Below are 22,366 nucleotides of genomic sequence, written 5' to 3' on the forward strand. Positions count from 1 at the left end.
AGGGCTGTTTAACGTTGAAGGACGATTTAGAAATACTATACTATTGGACATGATACATTTTCTGGACATACAGTACGCCTGTCAATAATTCTACCGTTGGACATCTGTAACAATTTTGGCCAAAATGCATCCAGAAAACAGAAGGCTCATCTAACGGTGTATGACGAAACCTTTACAGACGTTGGAACGTGTCCATAAAAAAATCCTCGGACATTAATAACAGTACAGTCCCACTTCACCACGTCGGTCTAATCCTGTTGGTGTAGAGCTTCAAACGCATCAGGATCTTAATCGGACCTGTACGGTACACACGCCCGTGACGTTTCTCATGCGAAATAAACATTCATACATGAAGCCAAGTGGAAAATATTGCGTTCAGTATTAGTGGTCAGACTGTAAAAAGTATTTCATGTAAAATAAGCTGTAGGAATCAGAACTGGAGATGCGCGACGTGTCGGGTCATCCTCGCGCCTCGGCATCAATCGGATTTCATTTTTTGAGATGTCTAGAGATTCCCACGCCTCAGTGTTTATCGGGCTGCAAATTGAGCCTTGGGTATTAATAATGTGTTGGGCGTTTGTTTTTTTTTGTTGTTTTTTTTGAGTCGCCTAGCAGTGTCTATAACGCAGTGGTGGCTCAGCGGTTAATGTGCTGGTCTGCTGCTCAGAAGGTCGTGAGTTCAAACCCCAGCACACCCCAACACACCCCAACACACCCCAGCACACCCCAGCACACCCCAGCACTGCCAAGCTGCCATTGTTGGGTCCTTGAGCGAGGCCATTAACCCTCAATTACTCAGCTGTATGAATGAGATAAATGTAAGGCGCTCTGGATAAGGGTGTCTACCAAAGAGCATAAACGTAATCTTGCTCTCCCTCAGGGATCCCAACACGATATTCCGGGGCAATTCATTAACGTCCAAATGCATTGATGAGACCATGAAGCTGGCAGGAATGCACTATCTACAGGTCACTCTCAAGCCCATTATCGACGAGGTGAGTCTCTGTCTTTGTGTAAGTCAGCTTTTTAAAATATTGGTATCATTTTTTTAATGATTATTACTGTATATGTGTGTGTGTGTTTTGTGGCGCAGATCTGCACAGAGCACAAGCCTTGTGAAATCGACCCTGTTAAGCTGAAGGAATCGGAGAATCTCGAGACCAACAGGGTGAGTCATACTTCTCTCAGTCTGCATGTTTATGAGCCTGTGTGTGGTTTCCCTGTGTGTGTGTGTGTGTGTGTGTGTGTGTGTGTGTGTGGCTGTATATGAAGGCATGTGATCTGGATGCGTGTTTACTTGAGAGAGCTGTGTGAAACAAAGCATTATAGACAGGCTGGATGTTATGAAAGGCATTTCTAATTTCCACATGTTTTCACAGTTGTCTGTCTTCATCTACTTGATGGCACAAACATGGGCATGTGTAAATGTTCTAGTAGTGCGTGTGTGTGTGTGTGTGTGTGTGTGTGTGTGTGTGCGTACACGCACGTTCCTTCACCTCCCTCTTTATGTCTGTTCTGTTTTCAGGAGAACCTGCGGCAGTACGTGGATCGCATCTTCAACGTCATCACCACCTCTGGCGTCAGATGCCCCACTGTCATGTGCGACATTTTCTTCTCACTCCGAGAATCCGCCGCCACCCGTTTCCAAGGTAACCGCATATACACTTCATGTGACCTTGAGTTAGCAACTGAATGCTGTGAAGCATAAAATAGTCTCTTGCTTTCGTTAGCGGTGCTGGTGATTCCAGCGTCACCCTGACCCCAGATCAGCGCTGCCATTTCTCATACAGTGTGTGTGTGTGTGTGTGTGTGAAGTTACCTTTTGCTTAGCAGAGTTCCAGAAATAGCTTCTCACCGAGGAGTTTCTGATGAGTTTGCCTGCTCTTTATCCCTTTGGTCACTCTGCATTCCCTGCCATGTCCTCATTTGCTTTCACCTCCTGCTCACTGTTATGTTTGCGGTATTTGAAAGAAGGCAGCGGCAGGCTGGATTTAGAGTTTGCATGATGCCACCTGCTGGACAGTGAGGCACATTGCAGCGACGTTCTACACAAACAGGAGAGCGTTCAGACTAAGACTTTTAGGAATGACATCATTTTCGACCCCAGCTTGTCTGACATATGAAGCGGGTGAAAAGCACGGTTGCGTCCGTGTTCGTCTTTTGCGATAAAAAAAAAAATTCGAGCCAGCTAAGTGTGACGAGCGACGTAATGTTTATCTCCTAAAACCAGCGAAGTGTCTAGTCCGTGTCATAGATTTAATAAAGTCTGCATGATAATAGATCTAAAGTAAATTCTTGTCTGTACAGTATATCTTTGGTGTCACATGATCAGCTCAGGGTTGAGGAGAGGACATCACAAGTAGGAATTCCAAATTGAGCTCGCGTTTTCTTTGTTTTCCGTTCAGAAATTCAAAATTGGAGTCACGAGCTTTAATCGAATGTAGCGCAAGCACACGAAGATCAGCTCAAGCACACGCAACCCCACTTATTTCCAAGCTATGTTTGTGCGTCTCAGTTTGACCAATCAAATCAAGTTTCTTTCTTTTTTTTTCCACTCATTGAACTGCAGCTCTTTCATGTCAGAAATTTGTAATAAGAGCAATAACATTGGCTGTGTCTGAATATACAGAAGGCAGAAAGCAGTACGCCAGAGGACTAGTATGTCTGAATTCTCAGCATTCATAAAACAGTAGGCAGGAAATGACCCACCGCTTCCGCCCGCCGAGGGAACCAGCGGATACTGCGCTATCCCATAATGCAGCGGGACTGGCTGAAAAGAGCTGTCAGAATCAAAAATGGCTCTTTTGAAGTTCTAGGTCACGTGACAATGCCAAGATGGCGGATGTAGTACGTCCGGATCGTATTCATGTACTGATCGGTACGTACCTCGTCAACGGCCGAGCAGCAGGTACCGAATCAGACGCAGTACGTATTGTCACAGTACATGATTTCGGATGCAGGGATTGTTTTCAGATCCGCGACCGGATGACATTGCCTTAAACGTAAAATGTAGCCCGCTTAAAAATCCTGGCTACTTTTTCGCTAGCTGTCTAACTAGCTAATATTCTCCAAACACACGACTGTAACACCGAGCGAATGCGACTACAGTCTCAAATGGGATTTCACGACTGAGCAATAAAAAATAAATTAATTAATTGATTCGATTTTATTGGTATAGCGCTTTTAACAGTGGACGTTGTCTCAGAGCGTCTTTACAGAGATATAAAAACAGGACACAGATTTTAAGTGTGTGAATTTCTCCCTAACGAGCGAGCCAAATAAAACACGCGTTTAAATAAATCAATCAGATTTGCTCAGCGGCGTTTAAAATCTGAAAACGTGTGTTTATTGTATGACGACGCTGATGATTGTGTTTGTGGATGTTCACAGTGGACCAAGACGTGAGGTACACAGCAGTCAGTAGCTTCATTTTCCTGCGTTTCTTCGCCCCAGCGATCCTGTCTCCCAACCTTTTTCAGCTCAGGCCGCATCATCCGGTGAGTGTTTACCCCCTACTGTATACGCCCCGTGATGTACGTCATCATAATAAGAACATCCTGACTTTACACGTGACCGAAGGAACCTGCGGCTGTTAGCAGCGTGTGAAATTGTGTGTTTGTTTGAGTTTGTTGCGTCACCGTCCCTAACGTCCTTCTGGTCTTTCCCGTAAAGGATCCTTGTACGTCACGGACTCTGACGCTCATCTCCAAAACCATCCAGACCCTGGGAAGCCTCGCCAAGTCTAAATCAGTAAGTCAGTGGATTTAAGGCTAAGGGTGGGACGTCATACGCTCTTCCCTGTTATAATGTCACTAGCCAATCATCCGCGTCTGTGAGCGCATGTCGTGTGTAGTTTCCTCGATTAAAGCTTGCTAGTTAACAGAACGTTTGACTACGCAGGCACGAAGAACCGGTTTAGATGGAAATTAAACTGCAAACTCGATCAGTCGTTCTCTAATCAGTGCCGAAATATCGTATGTATTTTTTTTTAATTAGCCGTATGGGTGATAATGATCTCAGCTTTTCTCACTGTTCTCCAGGGCAACTTTAAAGAATCTTACATGGCTGCGTTTTACGATTACTTCAACGAGCAGAAGTACGCAGACGCTGTGAAAAATGTGAGTTACTTATTTGTGCTTTTTGTTGAATGCGGAGTAAGACGGACTCCACCGATGAGTCTTCCGGGGACGCCTCCACTTGCCGCTCCACACGTCCTGTTCATTTCAGTGTGAAGCTCTGGAGTAGATATCGGCGCGGTGCACGCCGACTGTCTCATCCATTCAGACTTTAAACAAAACTATAAAATAGACATTTTGTACAACAGGGTGAAGTATTGTTGACTCGATTTCCATAGCAACACCCCACTCATAAACAAACCCACGCAAACATGAGAGAAATGCCCACCAGAGTTGAGGAGAGGGAGAGAGAGAGGCAGCGGTGCCATGTGGAAACAAACTTTAACAGCGGACACATACTGTTAACTCCTCTTAGCATTTTTTCCCCTTGTCACTGCATTTTTCCTTCCGAAGCGCAGTTATCCCGCCCAGTAAGGGGCGGCTGTGTCTCAGCTGGTAGAGCGGGTCGTCCACTAATCGTAGGGTTGGCGGTTCGATTCCCGGCCCGCGTGACTCCACATGCCGAAGTGTCCTTGGGCAAGACACTGAACCCCAAGTTGCTCCTGATGGCAAGTTAGCGCCTTGCATGGCAGCTCTGCTACCATTGGCGTGTGAGTGAGTGAGTGAGTGAGTGAGTGTGTGTGTGTGAATGGGTGAATGAGACACAGTGTAAAGCGCTTTGGATAAAAGCGCTATATAAGTGCACCATTTATCCAGTACGCGTTATTTTACGCCGATGAACCCATAGCCGACTCAAACGTGAACCCGTTTTGTTAATGCATATGGTCCCAATCCTTCTGTGTGTGTGTGTGTGTGTGTGTGTGTGTGTGCAGTTTCTCGATCTGATTTCATCGTCTGGGAGGTGGGATCAGAAGAGCATCGAGACGCCGATCATGTTGAAAGAAGGGTAAGCAGCGAGTAGCAGTACTGTGCTGGATTAATTACCATCTTGTGAATGGCTAACCCAGAGATGAGTTAATGCATGTGATAAATAAAAAGTGTGTGTGTGTGTGTGTGTGTGTGTTTGGAACTTGCAGGATGAACGTATGTATTAACAGCAGAGCCAATGGAAAGGATACGTGTGTGCATCTCTAATCTGTCTGTCAAATTCAGGTCCTGGGGGCCACAGCTCTTTAGATTTAGAAATTGAACGTTTTCTCGTCCAACGTACCAAATTTAGTCCTTGGTAATTAACTGACGAGTCGAATCATGTGTGTTAAATGAGGCGTAATAGTAAACCCTGCAGTGCTGTGATCCTCTAGGACTAGGGTCTGACTCTTCTGGCCTTTAAGACACATTCAGGTGTCTTTTTTTCTTGTATTTCTCTGCTGGGCACAGGAGCGTTAAACTGACTAATAAGAGGGTTGATGGGAAGGGTTCTTGCAGGTAAGCTGCACCCGATTGGCCGCTCCTCTGACCCTCACAGCCCTTTCCACTTCCCTGATACGTGTAAATTGTATAGGCAATTATCAGGGAAGTGTTGAACCTAATAGTATGCCAAAGTAAAATGCAGACGAAAGCTCCTGCCATTGTTCTTTTGTGTCGTGTGTTTCGTGGCCAAAGACATTGTCAGAAGAGGAGACGGTTCACTCGTTGCAAGCCACCCTGGCAATGTATTTTCATACAAGACATACAAGAACATGCTCCTATCTGAGTAGATGAGAATACATCAGACATTTCATGATAGCCATGCTGAAGTGTCTAATGCAGATTTCAAATCTGATTATGGTATGGTATAAATCATTAGCAGTCTTTGGCTCAAACTGAACAAAAAACGATGTTCCAGCTACCATGGGTGTGAATACCTGCACAAAAGGGCGGGGGAGGGGTCTGGGGGTGCTAGTTTTCATGATACCAACCTTCTGTACAGCTGTTTTTATGGGATCAGCAGCCATGTTTCCATCCATAGAAACACCAGATGCCAATAAAATCTCCAAAACGTGCTCAGTTGAGGTGGAGAAATTCCTCGATGCACATCAAAAAGAAAGTCATGTGACTTTTCCTTAACAAATCACGCGATTGGATAATTGGCTGACGTGATCGGATGTTCCGCACACGCGGCCGAATTATACAGCGCAGCGGCAGTGCGTGTTTCTGTGGGAACCGGGGCGCAGTGGGTCGGACTACCCGGCAGACCGATCCGCGATGCACAGCATCTCAAGTGCTGCTTTCGTCATTGTGAAAGTCAGTCATGGAAATGATTTGGTATAATTACCTCCCAGGACTGTCTCACACGGTTCCCTTCCCAAATATCAGGCATGTCCGCCTCCGATAACAAGACACCATGAGGTTTATGAGAGCGTTTCATCGGGGCGCTCTGAAGCGCAAGTCATTTATTTTATTGGAAAAACACAACAACTTCCATTTGTATCGATACTTTCGCGCCGGTTTCCCCGGAAGTGCCGATTTTGTCCTGCTGAACACGTGGGATGGAAACGGTGCTTTATTCGCAAACGTTTTATACGATATTCCAATTTTTCACATAAATTCAATTCTCAACTTGGACGGAAACATGGCTCGAGACTTCCAGCCAAGAGGACATCAGATCTCAAATGGCTTCGTATTGCCTACGCGTGCGGTGCATGAGACAGAGCCGATCAGCTGGTGGACTGCGGTCTGGATGCGGACTCAGCGAAGTATTTCAGCCGACTAAAACGAGTACTTACGTATGAAAGGAAAAATCGCTCGTAGTTCAGCGACCGAACGAGCGCGGCTTCTGCAGCAGATCCTTGGGCAGCGGTGGCTTGGCGGTTAAGGCTCTGGGTTACTGATCAGAAGGTCGGGGGTTCAAGCTCCAGCACTGCGGAGCTGCCACTGTTGGACCCTTGAGCAAGGCCCTTAACCCTCTCTGCTCCAGGGGGTGCTGCTGTATCATGGCTGACCCTGCGCTCTGACCCCAACCTCCTAACATGCTGGGGTATGCGAAAAAAACAATTTCACCGTGCTGTAATATATACGTGACCAATAAAGACTCATTACTCATTATCCTCTGCCGTCTGTAACTTGTCCAGTCACGTGCATGATGTATAATTATCTAACTGAAGGAAACTCATCCGAGTGGAGAGAACACTACAGGTTTAGACACATTCGGTCAGAAAGGGAAGAGTTTCCTCAGACAATTCACCCTCTCTGGTCTGATTAGTGAACTGAAAGCATTTAAATTTGGCAACAGTAACACCATATTTAAAGGCAGTTGGACAGAGAAGTATGTGTTCCTTAAAATCAAAACTGATGTGTCAAAAGTGCTAACCTCACGCACGGCTACGAAACTAATAATATCCTCTTACAGTTGCCATATTGTTAGGCAGAATCTAATCATGAGTGTTTAAGAGCGTTAGTATGTGACTGTTGTCACCATTCAGTGAAGTTAAGTTGTTTATCTGGATCTTTGATATCAAGGAGTCTTATGTAGCTGGACCTTCATATAGCGTAGTTAAATACCGCCGACATACAGTCCTGTGCAAAGCTTTTAGGCACCCTGTTTATTTTTAGTACAAACCTACTTTTTATCGATTTTTATTTTATGACTTCTACATTATCAAGTCCATGCAAAAAAACTAAACATAAGTTTTCTCGCACAAAATTTAACGTCACAGGAAAATGTCATAACACAACGAAGGCTGCCGGGTTTCGCTGCAACAATAAAGCGCGAGTGCGACAGTCAGAGTCTCCAGAGGAACCGTGCCTGGTTCTGCAAAGATGCTCAATAACACTTCCAGCTCTTTTCCTTACACAAAACTGCACTAACTCTACCTGAGACTACTATTTTAATTTTTATATTATAAAAATAATCGAACAGTATTGACTTTGTTTCGTTTACTGCTGTTTACTGCTCTTTACGGTATTTTTTTTTTTTAATTGTAGAAACTTTTCATTATTTTTGAAGGCGTCTTTGCTCTACAGCTTTTCTTTGCATGTGCCTAAAACTTCTGCACAGCACCGTAGGATATAACATAACAGCAAGAGGAAGCCATTTAAGATTCAGCCTCCGGCAAGATTTGTTATCTGTTCTGAATTTTATGGTTTATTTGCATCATAAATATTTGTCTCAGCTAAATCTTTTTCATTATCTTCATAATGTCTAGTTAGGAGAAGATTTGTATCCTTGAGCTCACTAAAGCATGACATCACTGTATTTATATAGACAGCAGTACTCTAAATCTGCACTGGGTTCATGAATCTGATCGACCTGGCTTTATCCAAGTTCTACCTCTATCAACAGGCTGATTGGCTCCTATAATTCAGTCATCATGTCGAGCTGTGTGCACTCCCCCTGCTCACATTCCAGCTCGTGAACTGTCTCCTCTCTTGATAATGTCTCTGGTTGATGTGGCCTCTCGATGTTCTTTGATAGCACCGCCTCCCCTTGGTTGTCATAGAGGCTGGACATGGCATGGTCCAAGCACAGACATGTTCTACAAGTTAGTTGAAGCCTGTGAGTCTGTTTAGCTACACCGTGCAATCTGCTGCGACCTGGTGTCCCATTTCAGCGTGCTTGAAATTTACACAGCCATTTACTTTAATATGTGGTATTTTTCTCATCACTGCTTTCCAGTCATTCAGTAAGCACAAAACAATGATTTTTAGGCGTAAGATTTGTCCAAGTGTTAGGAACAGTAATCCTTTAGGTTTTAAAAAGCATGTCAAAAGACAGCAGAAAAGAACCTGTACGTGTAAGTAATGCTCGTGATGTACGTGATGAACGTCTAATAGTTTTCCCAACACACGCCAAGCTTAACCTGTGCTCCTGTTTATCTCTTGTCTCTGTTCTCCTTTCCCTTCGTACCTCGGCTGACGGACAGATTTATGATCAAAAGAGCGCAAGGGAGGAAAAAATTTGGCATGAAGAACTTTAAGAAGAGATGGTTCCGGCTCACTAATCATGAGTTCACTTACCATAAAACGAAAGGTAATGAAGACGTTACTCTCACTGTGACCGGGATAGGCACCGTGTATTCGTGTCGTCTATCTGGTGTCGGTTGTTATTCATATATGCCCAGCGTACTTCATTTGAAATGTTCATATACAGTATGAAAGGATTGGAAGTGTAAATCTGGATTGCGTTTGTATTTACTGTGCGTGTTTGTCTGTTTGTTTTTTTGGGGTTTTTTTTTTTTGTGGTGTCCTTTGTGTAAAGGTGAAGGACCTTTGTGTAGAATCCCTATTGAGAACATCTTGGCTGTGGAGAGATTAGAGGAGGAGTCTTTCAAGATGAAGAATGTAAGAGACAATGTTGCACACACACACACACACACACACACACACGTGTGTACTGTACAGAAAACTGATTACACCACACAGCTGTCAGACATTGCATATTGATATACATGTGAATTTATGACAAAAGCAAAAAAAAAGAATTCATTATTTAATCAGAACCAAAGTGAGTCTGTGAGATGTCAGTATTATCCCAGTACGTTTGCTGATTTGTGTGTCCAGTGCCATTAGAGAAATCAAATGTTCCGCAGAAACGCTTTGTGACCTTTTTGCTTCCACTCTTCTATTTTGGCTCTCCAGATGTTCCAGGTGATCCAACCAGAGCGGGCGCTTTACATTCAGGCTAACAACTGTGTAGAGGCGCGAGACTGGATCGACATCCTCACTAAAGTCAGCCAGTGTAACCGCAAGCGCCTGAGCACTTACCACCCTTCAGCCTACCTCAACGGCCACTGGCTGTGCTGCAAACAGGCCGTCGACTCTGCTCCAGGCTGCACACCCTGCACCGGGTCAGTCCGACTCTTTATTCTACCGTGGTACTGCCAGTAAAGACCTTTATATTTACTAGATTACTGCACCACGGTACTGAAACACATGAGCTGTTTCTCAATGCTAAGAACGCAAAGAACGGACTTGAGTTCGTGTGAAGACCGGTCTTGCCAGACTACCTGGAAAGAACAAACTCAGAAGGACAGGAGGACCTAGAGCGCGAGAATTGAGATGTGCTGTGAGCTTCCTGTCGCGCAGTGGGCCGTCCCAGCACATTTCTAGTAGTGGGGCAGGGTCCTCGTCGCTTCAGTGCTCCCTAATTAACATGTTTCCATTGGTTAATAGATTTCCTGTTAACTGGCTGATTAACCGAACGTTAATTAAGCATATTTTCATGTAGGAAGCTCACTGTCTGCAACTGCGACTTCATGTTGACTGTAAACTGAGCGAACACGTTTACCGCTACCTCAGGATTGAACCTAGCATAGTTTCATTAAAAATTTAAAAATAACTTCTGACCTCAGAAAGAGAGTTGTTGATTCTTATCAGGCTGGAAAAGGTTACAAAAAACATCCCTAAAGAGTTTGGACTCCACCAATCCACAGTCAGTCAGATTGTGAACAAATTGAGGTAATTCAAGACCGTTGTTACCGCCCCAGGAGTGTTTGACCAACAAAGATCATTCCAAGAACAAGACGTGTAAGAGTCCATGAGATCGCAAAGGAACCCAGGGTAACTTCTGAGTAACTAAAGGCCTCTCTCACATTGGCTAATGTTAATGTTTATGAGTCCACCATCAGGAGAACACTGAACAACAATGGTGTGATGGCAGGGTTCCAAAGAGAAAGCCACTGCTCTCCAAAAAGAACACTGCTGCTGTCTGCAGTTTGCTAACACTCATGTGGACAAGCCAGAAGGCTATTGTAAAAATCTTCTGTGGATGGATGAGACCAAAATAGAACTTTCTATTTTGAATGAGAAGTGTTATGTTTGCAGAAAGGAAAACACTGCATTCCAGCATAAGAACCTTATCCCATCTGTGAAACATCGTGCTGGTAGTATCCAGGCCTGTTTTTCTGCATCTGGGTAGGATGACTTTCCATCACTGATGGAACAAGGAATTGTGAATTATACCGGTGAATTCTAAAGGAAAATGTCAGGACATCTGTTCATGAACTGAATCTCAAGAGAAATTGGGTCGAGCAGCAAGACAACGGCCCTTCTAAAGGGTTCACTAACTTTCAAGCACAACTGTGTGTGTGTGTGTGTGTGTGTGTGTGTATATATATATATATATATATATATATATATATATATCCATCCATCCACTTATCCTACACAGGGTCGCAGGGAGCCTGATGCATGTTTGAAAGGCTCGGGAACAAAATCCCCTAATAGAATTGTGAAATTTTACATCCTGTAGCTTTAACGAAAGCAACTGAAATGCTGTTGTCGGTGCTGATGTGTTACTGTGTCGGTTCTTTGTGTTTGTGCAGTGGCTTGCCTGCAAACATTCAGCTTGACATAGATGGAGACAGAGAGACTGAGCGCATCTATTCACTGTTCAGCACCTACATGTCCAAGCTCGTCAAAATGCAAGGTGTGTTCCGCTATGCGTTATCCGTATTGTCTATACTTTAGAGTAGCAGGTGAAGGTTTTTTTGTAAGTAACCTGTGGCCATGTCCCACCATCTCAGAGGCGTGCGGCAGTAAGTCTGTGTATGACGGGCCCGAACAGGAAGAGTACTCCAGCTTTGTCATAGACGACCCACAGGAGACCTACAAGATCCTAAAACAAATCGTCTCAGCCGTGCACAAACTGGAGCAGCAGCACGCACAGTACAAGCGTGAAAAGTTCAGTAAGACCAAGTATGGTAGCCAGTGAGTACCACTTCAGTTCTTTCATAAGTTTAACATTTATCTTTTAAACTAGCTGGATATGTTTATATTTATATTGTGTTCTAGATATATATATATATATATATATATATATATATATATATATATATATATATATATTTTTACAGTCCAATCTATCCAGATAAATCTTTATTGCTGGATATATTCATATTTATAGTCTAGCTGGATGTATATATATTTATAGTCTAGCTGGAGGTATTTATATTTATAGTCTAGCTGGATGTATTTATATTTATAGTCTAGCTGGAGGTATTTATATTTATAGTCTAGCTGGATGTATTTATATTTATAGTCTAGCTGGATATATTTATATTTATAGTCTAGCTGGAGGTATTTATATTTATAGTCTAGCTGTATGTATTTATATTTATAGTCTAGCTGGATGTATTTATATTTATAGTCTAGCTGGATATATTTATATTTATAGTCTAGCTGGATATATTTATATTTATAGTCTAGCTGGAGGTATTTATATTTATAGTCTAGCTGTATGTATTTATATTTATAGTCTAGCTGGAGGTATTTATATTTATAGTCTAGCTGTATGTATTTATATTTATAGTCTAGCTGGATGTATTTATATTTATAGTCTAGCTGGATATATTTATATTTATAGTCTAGCTGGAGGTATTTATATTTATAGTCTAGCTGTATGTATTTATATTTATAGTCTAGCTGGAGGTATTTATATTTATAGTCTAGCTGTATGTATTTATATTTATAGTCTAGCTGGATGTATATATATTTATAGTCTAGCTGGATGTATATATATTTATAGTCTAGCTGGATGTATTTATATTTATAGTCTAGCTGGATGTATTTATATTTATAGTCTAGCTGGATATATTTATATTTATAGTCTAGCTGGATGTATATATATTTATAGTCTAGCTGGAGGTATTTATATTTATAGTCTAGCTGGATGTATATATATTTATAGTCTAGCTGGATGTATATATATTTATAGTCTAGCTGGATGTATTTATATTTATAGTCTAGCTGGATGTATTTATATTTATAGTCTAGCTGGATATATTTATATTTATAGTCTAGCTGGATGTATATATATTTATAGTCTAGCTGGAGGTATTTATATTTATAGTCTAGCTGGATCTATTTATATTTATAGTGTGATCTAGTCAGATATATTTATAGTCTAGCTGGAGGTATTTATATTTATAGTCTAGCTGGAGGTATTTATATTTATAGTCTAGCTGGATGTATTTATATTTATAGTCTAGCTGGATGTATATATGTTTATAGTCTAGCTGGATGTATATATATTTATAGTCTAGCTGGATGTATATATATTTATAGTCTAGCTGGATGTATTTATATTTATAGTCTAGCTGGATGTATATATGTTTATAGTCTAGCTGGATGTATTTATATTTATAGTCTAGCTGGATGTATATATATTTATAGTCTAGCTGGATGTATTTATATTTATAGTCTAGCTGGATGTATTTATATTTATAGTCTAGCTGGAGGTATTTATATTTATAGTCTAGCTGGATGTATATATATTTATAGTCTAGCTGGATGTATTTATATTTATAGTCTAGCTGGATGTATATATATTTATAGTCTAGCTGGAGGTATTTATATTTATAGTCTAGCTGGATGTATTTATATTTATAGTCTAGCTGGATGTATTTATATTTATAGTCTAGCTGGATGTATATATATTTATAGTCTAGCTGGATGTATTTATATTTATAGTCTAGCTGGATGTATTTATATTTATAGTCTAGCTGGATGTATATATATTTATAGTCTAGCTGGATGTATATATATTTATAGTCTAGCTGGATGTATATATATTTATAGTCTAGCTGGATGTATTTATATTTATAGTCTAGCTGGATGTATTTATATTTATAGTCTAGCTGGATGTATTCATATTTATAGTCTAGCTGGATATATTCATATTTATAGTCTAGCTGGATGTATTCATATTTATAGTCTAGCTGGAGGTATTTATATTTATAGTCTAGCTGGATGTATTTATATTTATAGTCTAGCTGGATGTATATATGTTTATAGTCTAGCTGGATGTATATATGTTTATAGTCTAGCTGGAGGTATTTATATTTATAGTCTAGCTGGATGTATATATATTTATAGTCTAGCTGGATGTATTTATATTTATAGTCTAGCTGGATGTATATATGTTTATAGTCTAGCTGGATGTATATATGTTTATAGTCTAGCTGGATGTATATATGTTTATAGTCTAGCTGGAGGTATTTATATTTATAGTCTAGCTGGATGTATATATATTTATAGTCTAGCTGGATGTATTTATATTTATAGTCTAGCTGGATGTATATATGTTTATAGTCTAGCCGGATGTATATATATTTATAGTCTAGCCGGAGGTATTTATATTTATAGTCTAGCCGGATGTATTTATATTTATAGTCTAGCCGGAGGTATTTATATTTATAGTCTAGCTGGATGTATATATGTTTATAGTCTAGCTGGATGTATATATGTTTATAGTCTAGCTGGATGTATATATGTTTATAGTCTAGCGGGATGTATATATGTTTATAGTCTAGCTGGATGTATATATGTTTATAGTCTAGCTGGATGTATATATGTTTATAGTCTAGCTGGATGTATATATGTTTATAGTCTAGCTGGATGTATATATGTTTATAGTCTAGCGGGATGTATATATGTTTATAGTCTAGCTGGATGTATATATGTTTATAGTCTAGCTGGATGTATATATGTTTATAGTCTAGCTGGATGTATATATGTTTATAGTCTAGCTGGATGTATATATGTTTATAGTCTAGCTGGATGTATATATGTTTATAGTCTAGCTGGAGGTATTTATATTTATAGTCTAGCTGGATGTATATATATTTATAGTCTAGCTGGATGTATTTATATTTATAGTCTAGCTGGATGTATATATGTTTATAGTCTAGCCGGATGTATATATATTTATAGTCTAGCCGGAGGTATTTATATTTATAGTCTAGCCGGATGTATTTATATTTATAGTCTAGCCGGAGGTATTTATATTTATAGTCTAGCTGGATGTATATATGTTTATAGTCTAGCTGGATGTATATATGTTTATAGTCTAGCTGGATGTATATATGTTTATAGTCTAGCGGGATGTATATATGTTTATAGTCTAGCTGGATGTATATATGTTTATAGTCTAGCTGGATGTATATATGTTTATAGTCTAGCTGGATGTATATATGTTTATAGTCTAGCTGGATGTATATATGTTTATAGTCTAGCGGGATGTATATATGTTTATAGTCTAGCTGGATGTATATATGTTTATAGTCTAGCTGGATGTATATATGTTTATAGTCTAGCGGGATGTATTTATATTTATAGTCTAGCTGGATGTATATATGTTTATAGTCTAGCTGGATGTATATATGTTTATAGTCTAGCTGGATGTATATATGTTTATAGTCTAGCTGGATGTATATATATTTATAGTCTAGCTGTATGTATTTATATTTATAGTCTAGCTGGATGTATATATGTTTATAGTCTAGCTGGATGTATATATATTTATAGTCTAGCTGGATGTATATATATTTATAGTGTGATATAGCTGGTATATTTATGTATAGTTTTCTGACAATCCAGTGACTAAGATATTCAGCTATAAAGTTTTGAGCCTCAATAAGGATTGCAGGTAACATATGAACTAACAGTTAACTTCGGTTCCAAGGTCTGAACTAGCTGGATAACAGAGTAATGACTTGTTTGCTTGTTTGTTTGTACAGGGAGCATCCAATTGGAGACAAGAGCTTCCAGTGCTATATCCGCCAACAATCGGAGAGCTCCACCTACTCAATCTGACCCCGCCCATGACCACAATGCCCTTCTCTCTGCAACGAATACCACGGCGATGCCTGTACATCACAGGAACAACAAGTCGTGATTGACGGCAAGAAGTCCAGGAACGAGCGTGAGATGAAGCTAAAAAGAATCTCATGCAAAGCTATACCTTTTTTGTATGTTGTACAAACCCAATCAACAGCTTTCCACAGAACTGTGTGCACTTTAATCGTCACACCCGCCCCGTTGACGATCAAGCTCTGCCTTGTGGCAAATTTTCACTGAGGGACTTTGTTTTTAGGTCTTGAGAATTTTCTTGTAACTCGTCTTCAGGGCAAAACTGCAGGTTTGAGAGCCCTCTGCTTTTCACTTTTAAGCGCATTGGTGCATGCCTGTTAATGAGAGCCTTGTGGCCAATCCCAGCTCCGAAGAGTTAAGAATCTACCGGCGTCAGCTTTATGATGCACGAACACATAATCATCAGCGTTTGTTAGCATGCATGGTAGCATTTTACCTCTGGCAGAATAGCTTTAGCCAAAGTAGCCCAAGTCAAATTGAGTAGGTGGTTAATTCTTCTGAATTGGGATGCCGACTGAAAGGACCTATCTGAATCAGATGTTAACTGTAACCATTGTTTTTTTTCTTATAATGGCATTGTATGAGAGACCTGTCTTAGATTAACCGTCTACGCCATAATGAAAAGGGTTTTTTTTCCCCCTACACCGTGTCCATGTTCAGACCTGTTACAGTACTGTTACGTGCTTTTTTGAGAACATTCCTTAAGATCCCCAGCCAACTGAAGGATTGGAGCATATTGGGAAATGGCGTTAGTTCATATCACGTTCTCAAAATATCCACAAAACCTGAACATAGACTCTGCATTGACCTGGCATGGCATGACACTAAAACATATTATTTGGAGATCAATTTAAAGCCAGTATTTTTTGTACATTGCTCCTTTTTTAAAAAAAAAAAAAAAAAAAAGAAAAGAAAGAAAAAACGTGAAAAACAAATCAGATCATCTGTAAGTTTGTGATTTAATTTAATCTAACTGGTCAGTTTAAATGAACTGGTCTTAACAGGTCCCTTTTGCCAGTTCTGCCAATGCCAGATATTTGTGGTCTTTTGTACTTTTGTTGTGTTTTATGTACTGTAAATACTGCATTTGTAATCTGTGTCTTGTACTGAGAATTATTTCCCTCGGATGCGTGTACGTGTGTGATTGAGAATTGAAGCATGTGTGAGGAAGAGATTTCTTATCGTATACGATTACGTTCTATTTTAACAAACATTCTCCCAACACTTCTAAATGTAACATAGCGAGTGTTGTTTAAACCAGCACACTTTTGTGTATTTCAGAAAATTTGTGTAAGTTACAGAAAATGTACTAATGGCCCAGTTCCTTTACTGTAGTTCATCCATTGGTGCATGTTTTAGTGTGAATATATTGTTTTAATATAAACCAGACGATTTTTGCTACCCACTCCAAAAAAAGGTTCAGTATTTATTTTTATATCACGATATAACATTTTCTGGGCGAGATTATTTGAGTACAAAAGGTCTCCATACGCAGAGTATGAAAGATGCAATAATTTCCTGATCAGTTGTTTTATGAATATCTGATCAGATACAAATTATAATTGATAACTCATTTTAGCTTTTGGATCAATGCTCTTCACAGCGATACCTTAAAAAGGTGAGAACAGTGTATTTTGTATAATTATATAAAGAGTATTATTACAAATCTGTGATGTGTAGAGGTCGATGTGAAATGAATGATGAAAATGTAAATGCAAAAAAAAACCCCACTTTTTTTGTCTAAATGAAGGCAATAGCAATGAAACCATGAATGTGTGTTTTGTTCCGTTTGTCAGTATTTCTCCACTTTATTGGCCACTTGACATCCTTCAGAACAAGTACACTACATGAATCTACTTCAGTTGTAATCGCACTTTGCTGAGATAAATAATTACAGAAACTGGTTTATATATATATATATATATATATATATATATATATATATATATATATATATATATATTCAATCTGATTTGTTACCCATCCCTCCACTGTACATGGTGAAATTTGAAATCACTTAAAAATACAGGGTGTCCCAAAAGTCTCCATACATACAGGACTATGTTTGCCAGCACCACCTCGGTCGTGCCTTCGTCAGTGGATGTTGATGGACGTCGACTTCTCGGGTTGGTCTGCAACACTTCCAGTCTTTTTGAATTTGTCAATAAGTTTGACAACAGTGTCAGATATAATGTGCTTGCTATGTTTCCTGTTAAAGTCGACAACTTCCTGATCCGGCCGTGAGAATGATTTTAATACGTTCTTCTTTTGTCAAAAGCATTCTTAAACACTGGAATATATATATATATATATATATATATATATATATATATATATATATATATATATATATATATATATACATGTATATATATGTATGTGTGTGTGTGTGAATATATATATATATATATATATATATATATATATATATATATATATAAACAAAGTATGAAATATTTTGGAATATGTATGGAGACTTGGGACACCCTGTATTTGCTTTGGATTCGTTTTCCGTGCTGAAAAAAACCCCCAAAAAACAATAGAAAACCTCATAGAATTTGTAATGGATTTAATGGTTATAATGGGAATTGTATTGGTTTTAACAGAAGCTGTAATGGTCCCTGTGGGTCTCTACTAGTAATTTGTTGCCTTGTATTGGTGGCATGTTATGTCTAGTGAATACGGACCAATAATTGTAATGGTTAGCGGTTTGTCTGTAATGGATTTTGTAGTGGAAACCATTAGAATTTCTGTCATGGTTTTGGGGGGGGGGGGGGTCAGCAGGGTTAGTTAGTTCAGTGTCGCTGAGCTGAAGTTTTTACTTTAATTTAGTCTTGTATGTGGAATAAGACAGTGTGTGTCCTAGTGAAGGTGAGTTATGAAATGTCCCCCTAAAGACTAGGATTATCTGACAGTTTTGAGTTTGTGGGGAGATTCAGCTGGTCTCCAAGAGCAAAAAAAAAAAAAAAAAAACAGCTTTATTTTAAAAGCTTTTGGTCACTGAGGCTAAGGTTTAGACTTAATCGTAGTCATAGCATTAATGAGGTGTAGCTGCGTTACTAATTGTGTGTGTGTGTGTGAGAGAGAGAGAGAGAGAGAGAGTGTGTGTTTTCCTGTGAAAATGAGGTTAACCCGGGTTGTGTATTCTTCCTCCACTGAAGCGGTGCTAATGTAAACAGGGGGTCAGTAGCATGTAGGCTATTGTCCGCAGTGTGTCTTGTTTGAGGCTCGACACAGGAGTACAGCACTCCCTCCGCTCATTTCCTTCAGCACTTCTCTGAGAAGAGCACGGGGACTTTTGGAGAGGACTCCGGTATCGCCCCCAGGCCTGAACTCGGTGTAGAGAGCAGAAGTGAAGTGAGAGACCGCGGCTGAGAGGTGACCATGTGGGGACTGAGAGTGTTGAGGAGCGGCTCTGTGCTCAGTCTGCTGCTGTTCGCGACTCTCTGCCACACACACCACTGTAAGTCCAGCACACACACACACACACCCCACTGTAAATCCAGCACACACACACACCCCACTGTAAATCCAGCACACACACACACACACACCACTGTAAATCCAGCACACACACACACAGCAGGAAAACTCCGCCAAGACCGAGCACTTTCACTCTTTCCCTTTCCTGCACAAATACTCACACACACGCGCCTGTTGTTAACGGTGTCGGTTGGTGTTTATTGTTTATATTTTGTACCGCTTCGCCTGATTTCTCATGTAAATGTAATGAAACCCCGCGTTAACCCCCCGGGGCCCGTTAGATTCGGTAGTGTACCGTGTTGATTCTACTAGCAGGATTTAAACTAGTTTAAAGCGACATTATGGACAGTTTTGTTCGTGTTGCTGCTGAACAGAAACCTGGTTTAGGAACAGCACTTTTACCGGAAGCACGTGCAGATCTTAATCCCTGCGGACCCGTTTAATCCGGTTACAGCTGAACGCAGACTACGCACTTTACTCACTTCTTTACCATCCTAACTCTGTCTGTCTGCCTCTCTGTCTATCTCTGTCTCTATCTATCTAACTCTGTCTGTCTGCCTCTCTGTCTATCTCTGTCTCTATCTATCTAACTCTGTCTGTCTGCCTCTCTGTCTATATCTATCTAACTCTGTCTGTCTGCCTCTCTGTCTATATCTATCTAACTCTGTCTGTCTGCCTCTCTGTCTATCTCTGTCTCTATCTATCTAACTCTGTCTGTCTGCCTCTCTGTCTATCTCTGTCTCTATCTATCTAACTCTGTCTGTCTGCCTCTCTGTCTATCTCTGTCTCTATCTATCTAACTCTGTCTGTCTGCCTCTCTGTCTATCTCTGTCTCTATCTATCTAACTCTGTCTATCTCTGTCTCTATCTATCTAACTCTGTCTGTCTGCCTCTCTGTCTATCTCTGTCTCTATCTATCTAACTCTGTCTGTCTGCCTCTCTGTCTCTCTCTATCTAACTATCTATCTATCTATCTAACTCTGTCTGTCTGTCTGTCTATCTATCTCTGTCTGCCTCTCTATCTATCTGTCTGTCTGTTTCTATCTATCTATATATATCTCTGTCTGCCTCTCTATCTCTGTCTCTATCTATCTAACTATCTATCTATCTAACTCTGTCTGTCTGTCTATCTGTCTCTATCTATCTATCTCTGTCTGTCTGTTTCTATCTATATATCTGACTGTCTGCCTCTCTATCTGTCTGTCTGTCTGCCTATCTATCTATCTATCTATCTATCTATCTCTGTCTGTCTGTCTGTCTCTATCTATCTGTCTGTCTCTCTATCTATTTATCTATCTATCTGCCCTGTGATCAGTAAACTGGATCTCACCCATTCATCCTCTCTCTCTCTCTCTCTCTCTCTCTCTCTCTCTCTTTCTCTCTCTCCTTCCTTTTCTATTATGATTCATAACCTTCCTTCATTCTTTCTTTCCACTCTCCCTCTCTCTTCCACTATACTGTCACACCAACCTAAGATCCTGTACAAAATCCAAATCTGTAAATAAAAAAAAAAAACCACAACAACAATGTCATGGATTTCATAAGGTTTGTGTGTATGTGTACGTTTTTAATTTTTTTTAAATTCCGCTCAGTTTCTGGTTGAATATCTCTGGTGAGGGACCAGATACGAACCTGAAATTTTCACAGAAATAATTCCTCTATAGTAGCATTCTGCTGTAAAAATTTAGCTTGAGATTCCACTGGTTACAGAGTTAGGGCTCGTAGAAATCTGGAGAAAAGCCTACTTTATTCATGCATTTTGAGAAATGAACAGATGTAATATAAGCATAACAAATCATTCAAATGATCAGTTTGATATTGGCAACAGTGAAGCATGATCGATCACAGGGTTCTCCAACTCTGCAGAGTTTAGCTCCGACCTCCAAACTCACCTGCCTGTAGCTTTCTAGTAATCCTGAAGACCTTGGTTAGCTTGTTCAGGTGTGTTTGATTTGATTAGGGTTGGAGTTAAACTCTGCAGGACAGTGGACCTCGAAGGTTCAGATTTGAAGAACCCTGATCTATCATGTTGGTACAGGTGTACAATCTTTTTTTTCCCCCTCTGGTTCTTTAAGTCCTCCTACAGAACACGGCGTCCCAGTTTCTCACACGGCACCGGCGAGCAAATGCAATTCCTGAAGAGCTCAAGGCGGGAAATTTGGAGCGAGAGTGTGTTGAAGAGCTGTGCAGTAAAGAGGAGGCACGGGAGATCTTCGAGAACGTCCCTGAGACGGTAGCTAGCTTTGATTTTTGACTTTATGTAAATGCCATTAGGACCCTGCCTTAGCTAAACCTTAATCTGAGCTGCATCATTTAGGAGTGGATTAAACCTGACCTAAAGCCTTAACCTTCTTCACCTGTAACAAATGATCAACTATAGCTCTTTTCCTAAAATGTCATGTCACTGACTCCACACTATGGCCATTTGTCAATAAAATGCTCTTTATCTTTCTCATCAGATCACTGACCTTGTCCAAATGTATGACATGTTGTTCTGTTGATATGTGTAGGTCATGTGACCAGTGGGTCGAAACAGCAGTGGATTGTAGGCCGTTGGAAATACAAACATAGGGCATACCCCTGGTCAAAGCTGATTGGATGACACGCAAAGCTTTGTGCAAAGGTTCTCCAAAAATGGACAGATGAAGATAGGAAAAATGTCCCATAGTCTTTTTCTACTCTTAATCTTTTAAAACTCTGTTTTGGGGGAGTCTGTGTAACCTCACTGTGACCTCAGATTCTTGTTCTTGGCTGACAGGACTAGATCCCAGTGTAGTTTTCCGCTGTTGTAGCACATCTGCCTCACGGTTTGACATGGTGTGTATTCTGACACGCTTTTCTGCTCACCACAGTGTCCTTGCTATCAGCTCAAACTAGTTTGGACATTCTCCTCTTTCATTAACAAGGCATTTCTTCCTGCAGAAATGCTGCTTACATGATGGTCTTTTTATTCCTGTGTAAACTCTAGAGACTGTTTTGTGAAAATCCCAGGAGATCAGCAGTTTCTGAAATACTCGAACCACTAGTCTGGTACCAACAACCATGCCATGGTCAGAGTCACCGAGATCGTATGTTTTCCCCATTCTGATGTTTTATTTGAACATTAACGGAAGCTCTTGTGCTGCTGCTGCATGACTGGCTGATAATTGCATAAATGGACAGGTATACACAGGTGTTCCTATTAAAGAAGCTGGTGAGTGTGTTTGTATACGGTCATGTGGAGAAAAAAAAAAGTACTC

At 40.2% G+C, this 22,366-nt stretch overlaps 2 protein-coding genes across 2 annotated transcripts in view; both read left to right on the forward strand.

Moving 5' to 3' along the window:
- rasa3 (RAS p21 protein activator 3) overlaps positions 1-17,416 on the forward strand; it is a 70,971-nt gene extending 53,555 nt beyond the window's left edge. Inside the window, exons 12-24 of the mRNA XM_053615138.1 lie at positions 881-995; positions 1,094-1,168; positions 1,526-1,649; positions 3,391-3,497; positions 3,673-3,750; positions 4,041-4,118; positions 4,949-5,022; positions 8,918-9,024; positions 9,253-9,335; positions 9,633-9,841; positions 11,318-11,421; positions 11,519-11,702; positions 15,512-17,416. Coding sequence (XP_053471113.1) covers positions 881-995; positions 1,094-1,168; positions 1,526-1,649; positions 3,391-3,497; positions 3,673-3,750; positions 4,041-4,118; positions 4,949-5,022; positions 8,918-9,024; positions 9,253-9,335; positions 9,633-9,841; positions 11,318-11,421; positions 11,519-11,702; positions 15,512-15,587 — 1,414 coding nt within the window. The 3' untranslated portion in view covers positions 15,588-17,416. The remainder of the gene's footprint in view (positions 1-880; positions 996-1,093; positions 1,169-1,525; positions 1,650-3,390; positions 3,498-3,672; positions 3,751-4,040; positions 4,119-4,948; positions 5,023-8,917; positions 9,025-9,252; positions 9,336-9,632; positions 9,842-11,317; positions 11,422-11,518; positions 11,703-15,511) is intronic.
- A 1,228-nt stretch (positions 17,417-18,644) lies between these two features.
- pros1 (protein S) overlaps positions 18,645-22,366 on the forward strand; it is a 32,091-nt gene continuing 28,369 nt past the window's right edge. Inside the window, exons 1-2 of the mRNA XM_053615521.1 lie at positions 18,645-19,107; positions 21,203-21,360. Coding sequence (XP_053471496.1) covers positions 19,029-19,107; positions 21,203-21,360 — 237 coding nt within the window. The 5' untranslated portion in view covers positions 18,645-19,028. The remainder of the gene's footprint in view (positions 19,108-21,202; positions 21,361-22,366) is intronic.

This window comes from Ictalurus furcatus, chromosome 26 (assembly GCF_023375685.1).
Source record: "Ictalurus furcatus strain D&B chromosome 26, Billie_1.0, whole genome shotgun sequence".
Lineage (NCBI taxonomy): Eukaryota > Metazoa > Chordata > Actinopteri > Siluriformes > Ictaluridae > Ictalurus > Ictalurus furcatus.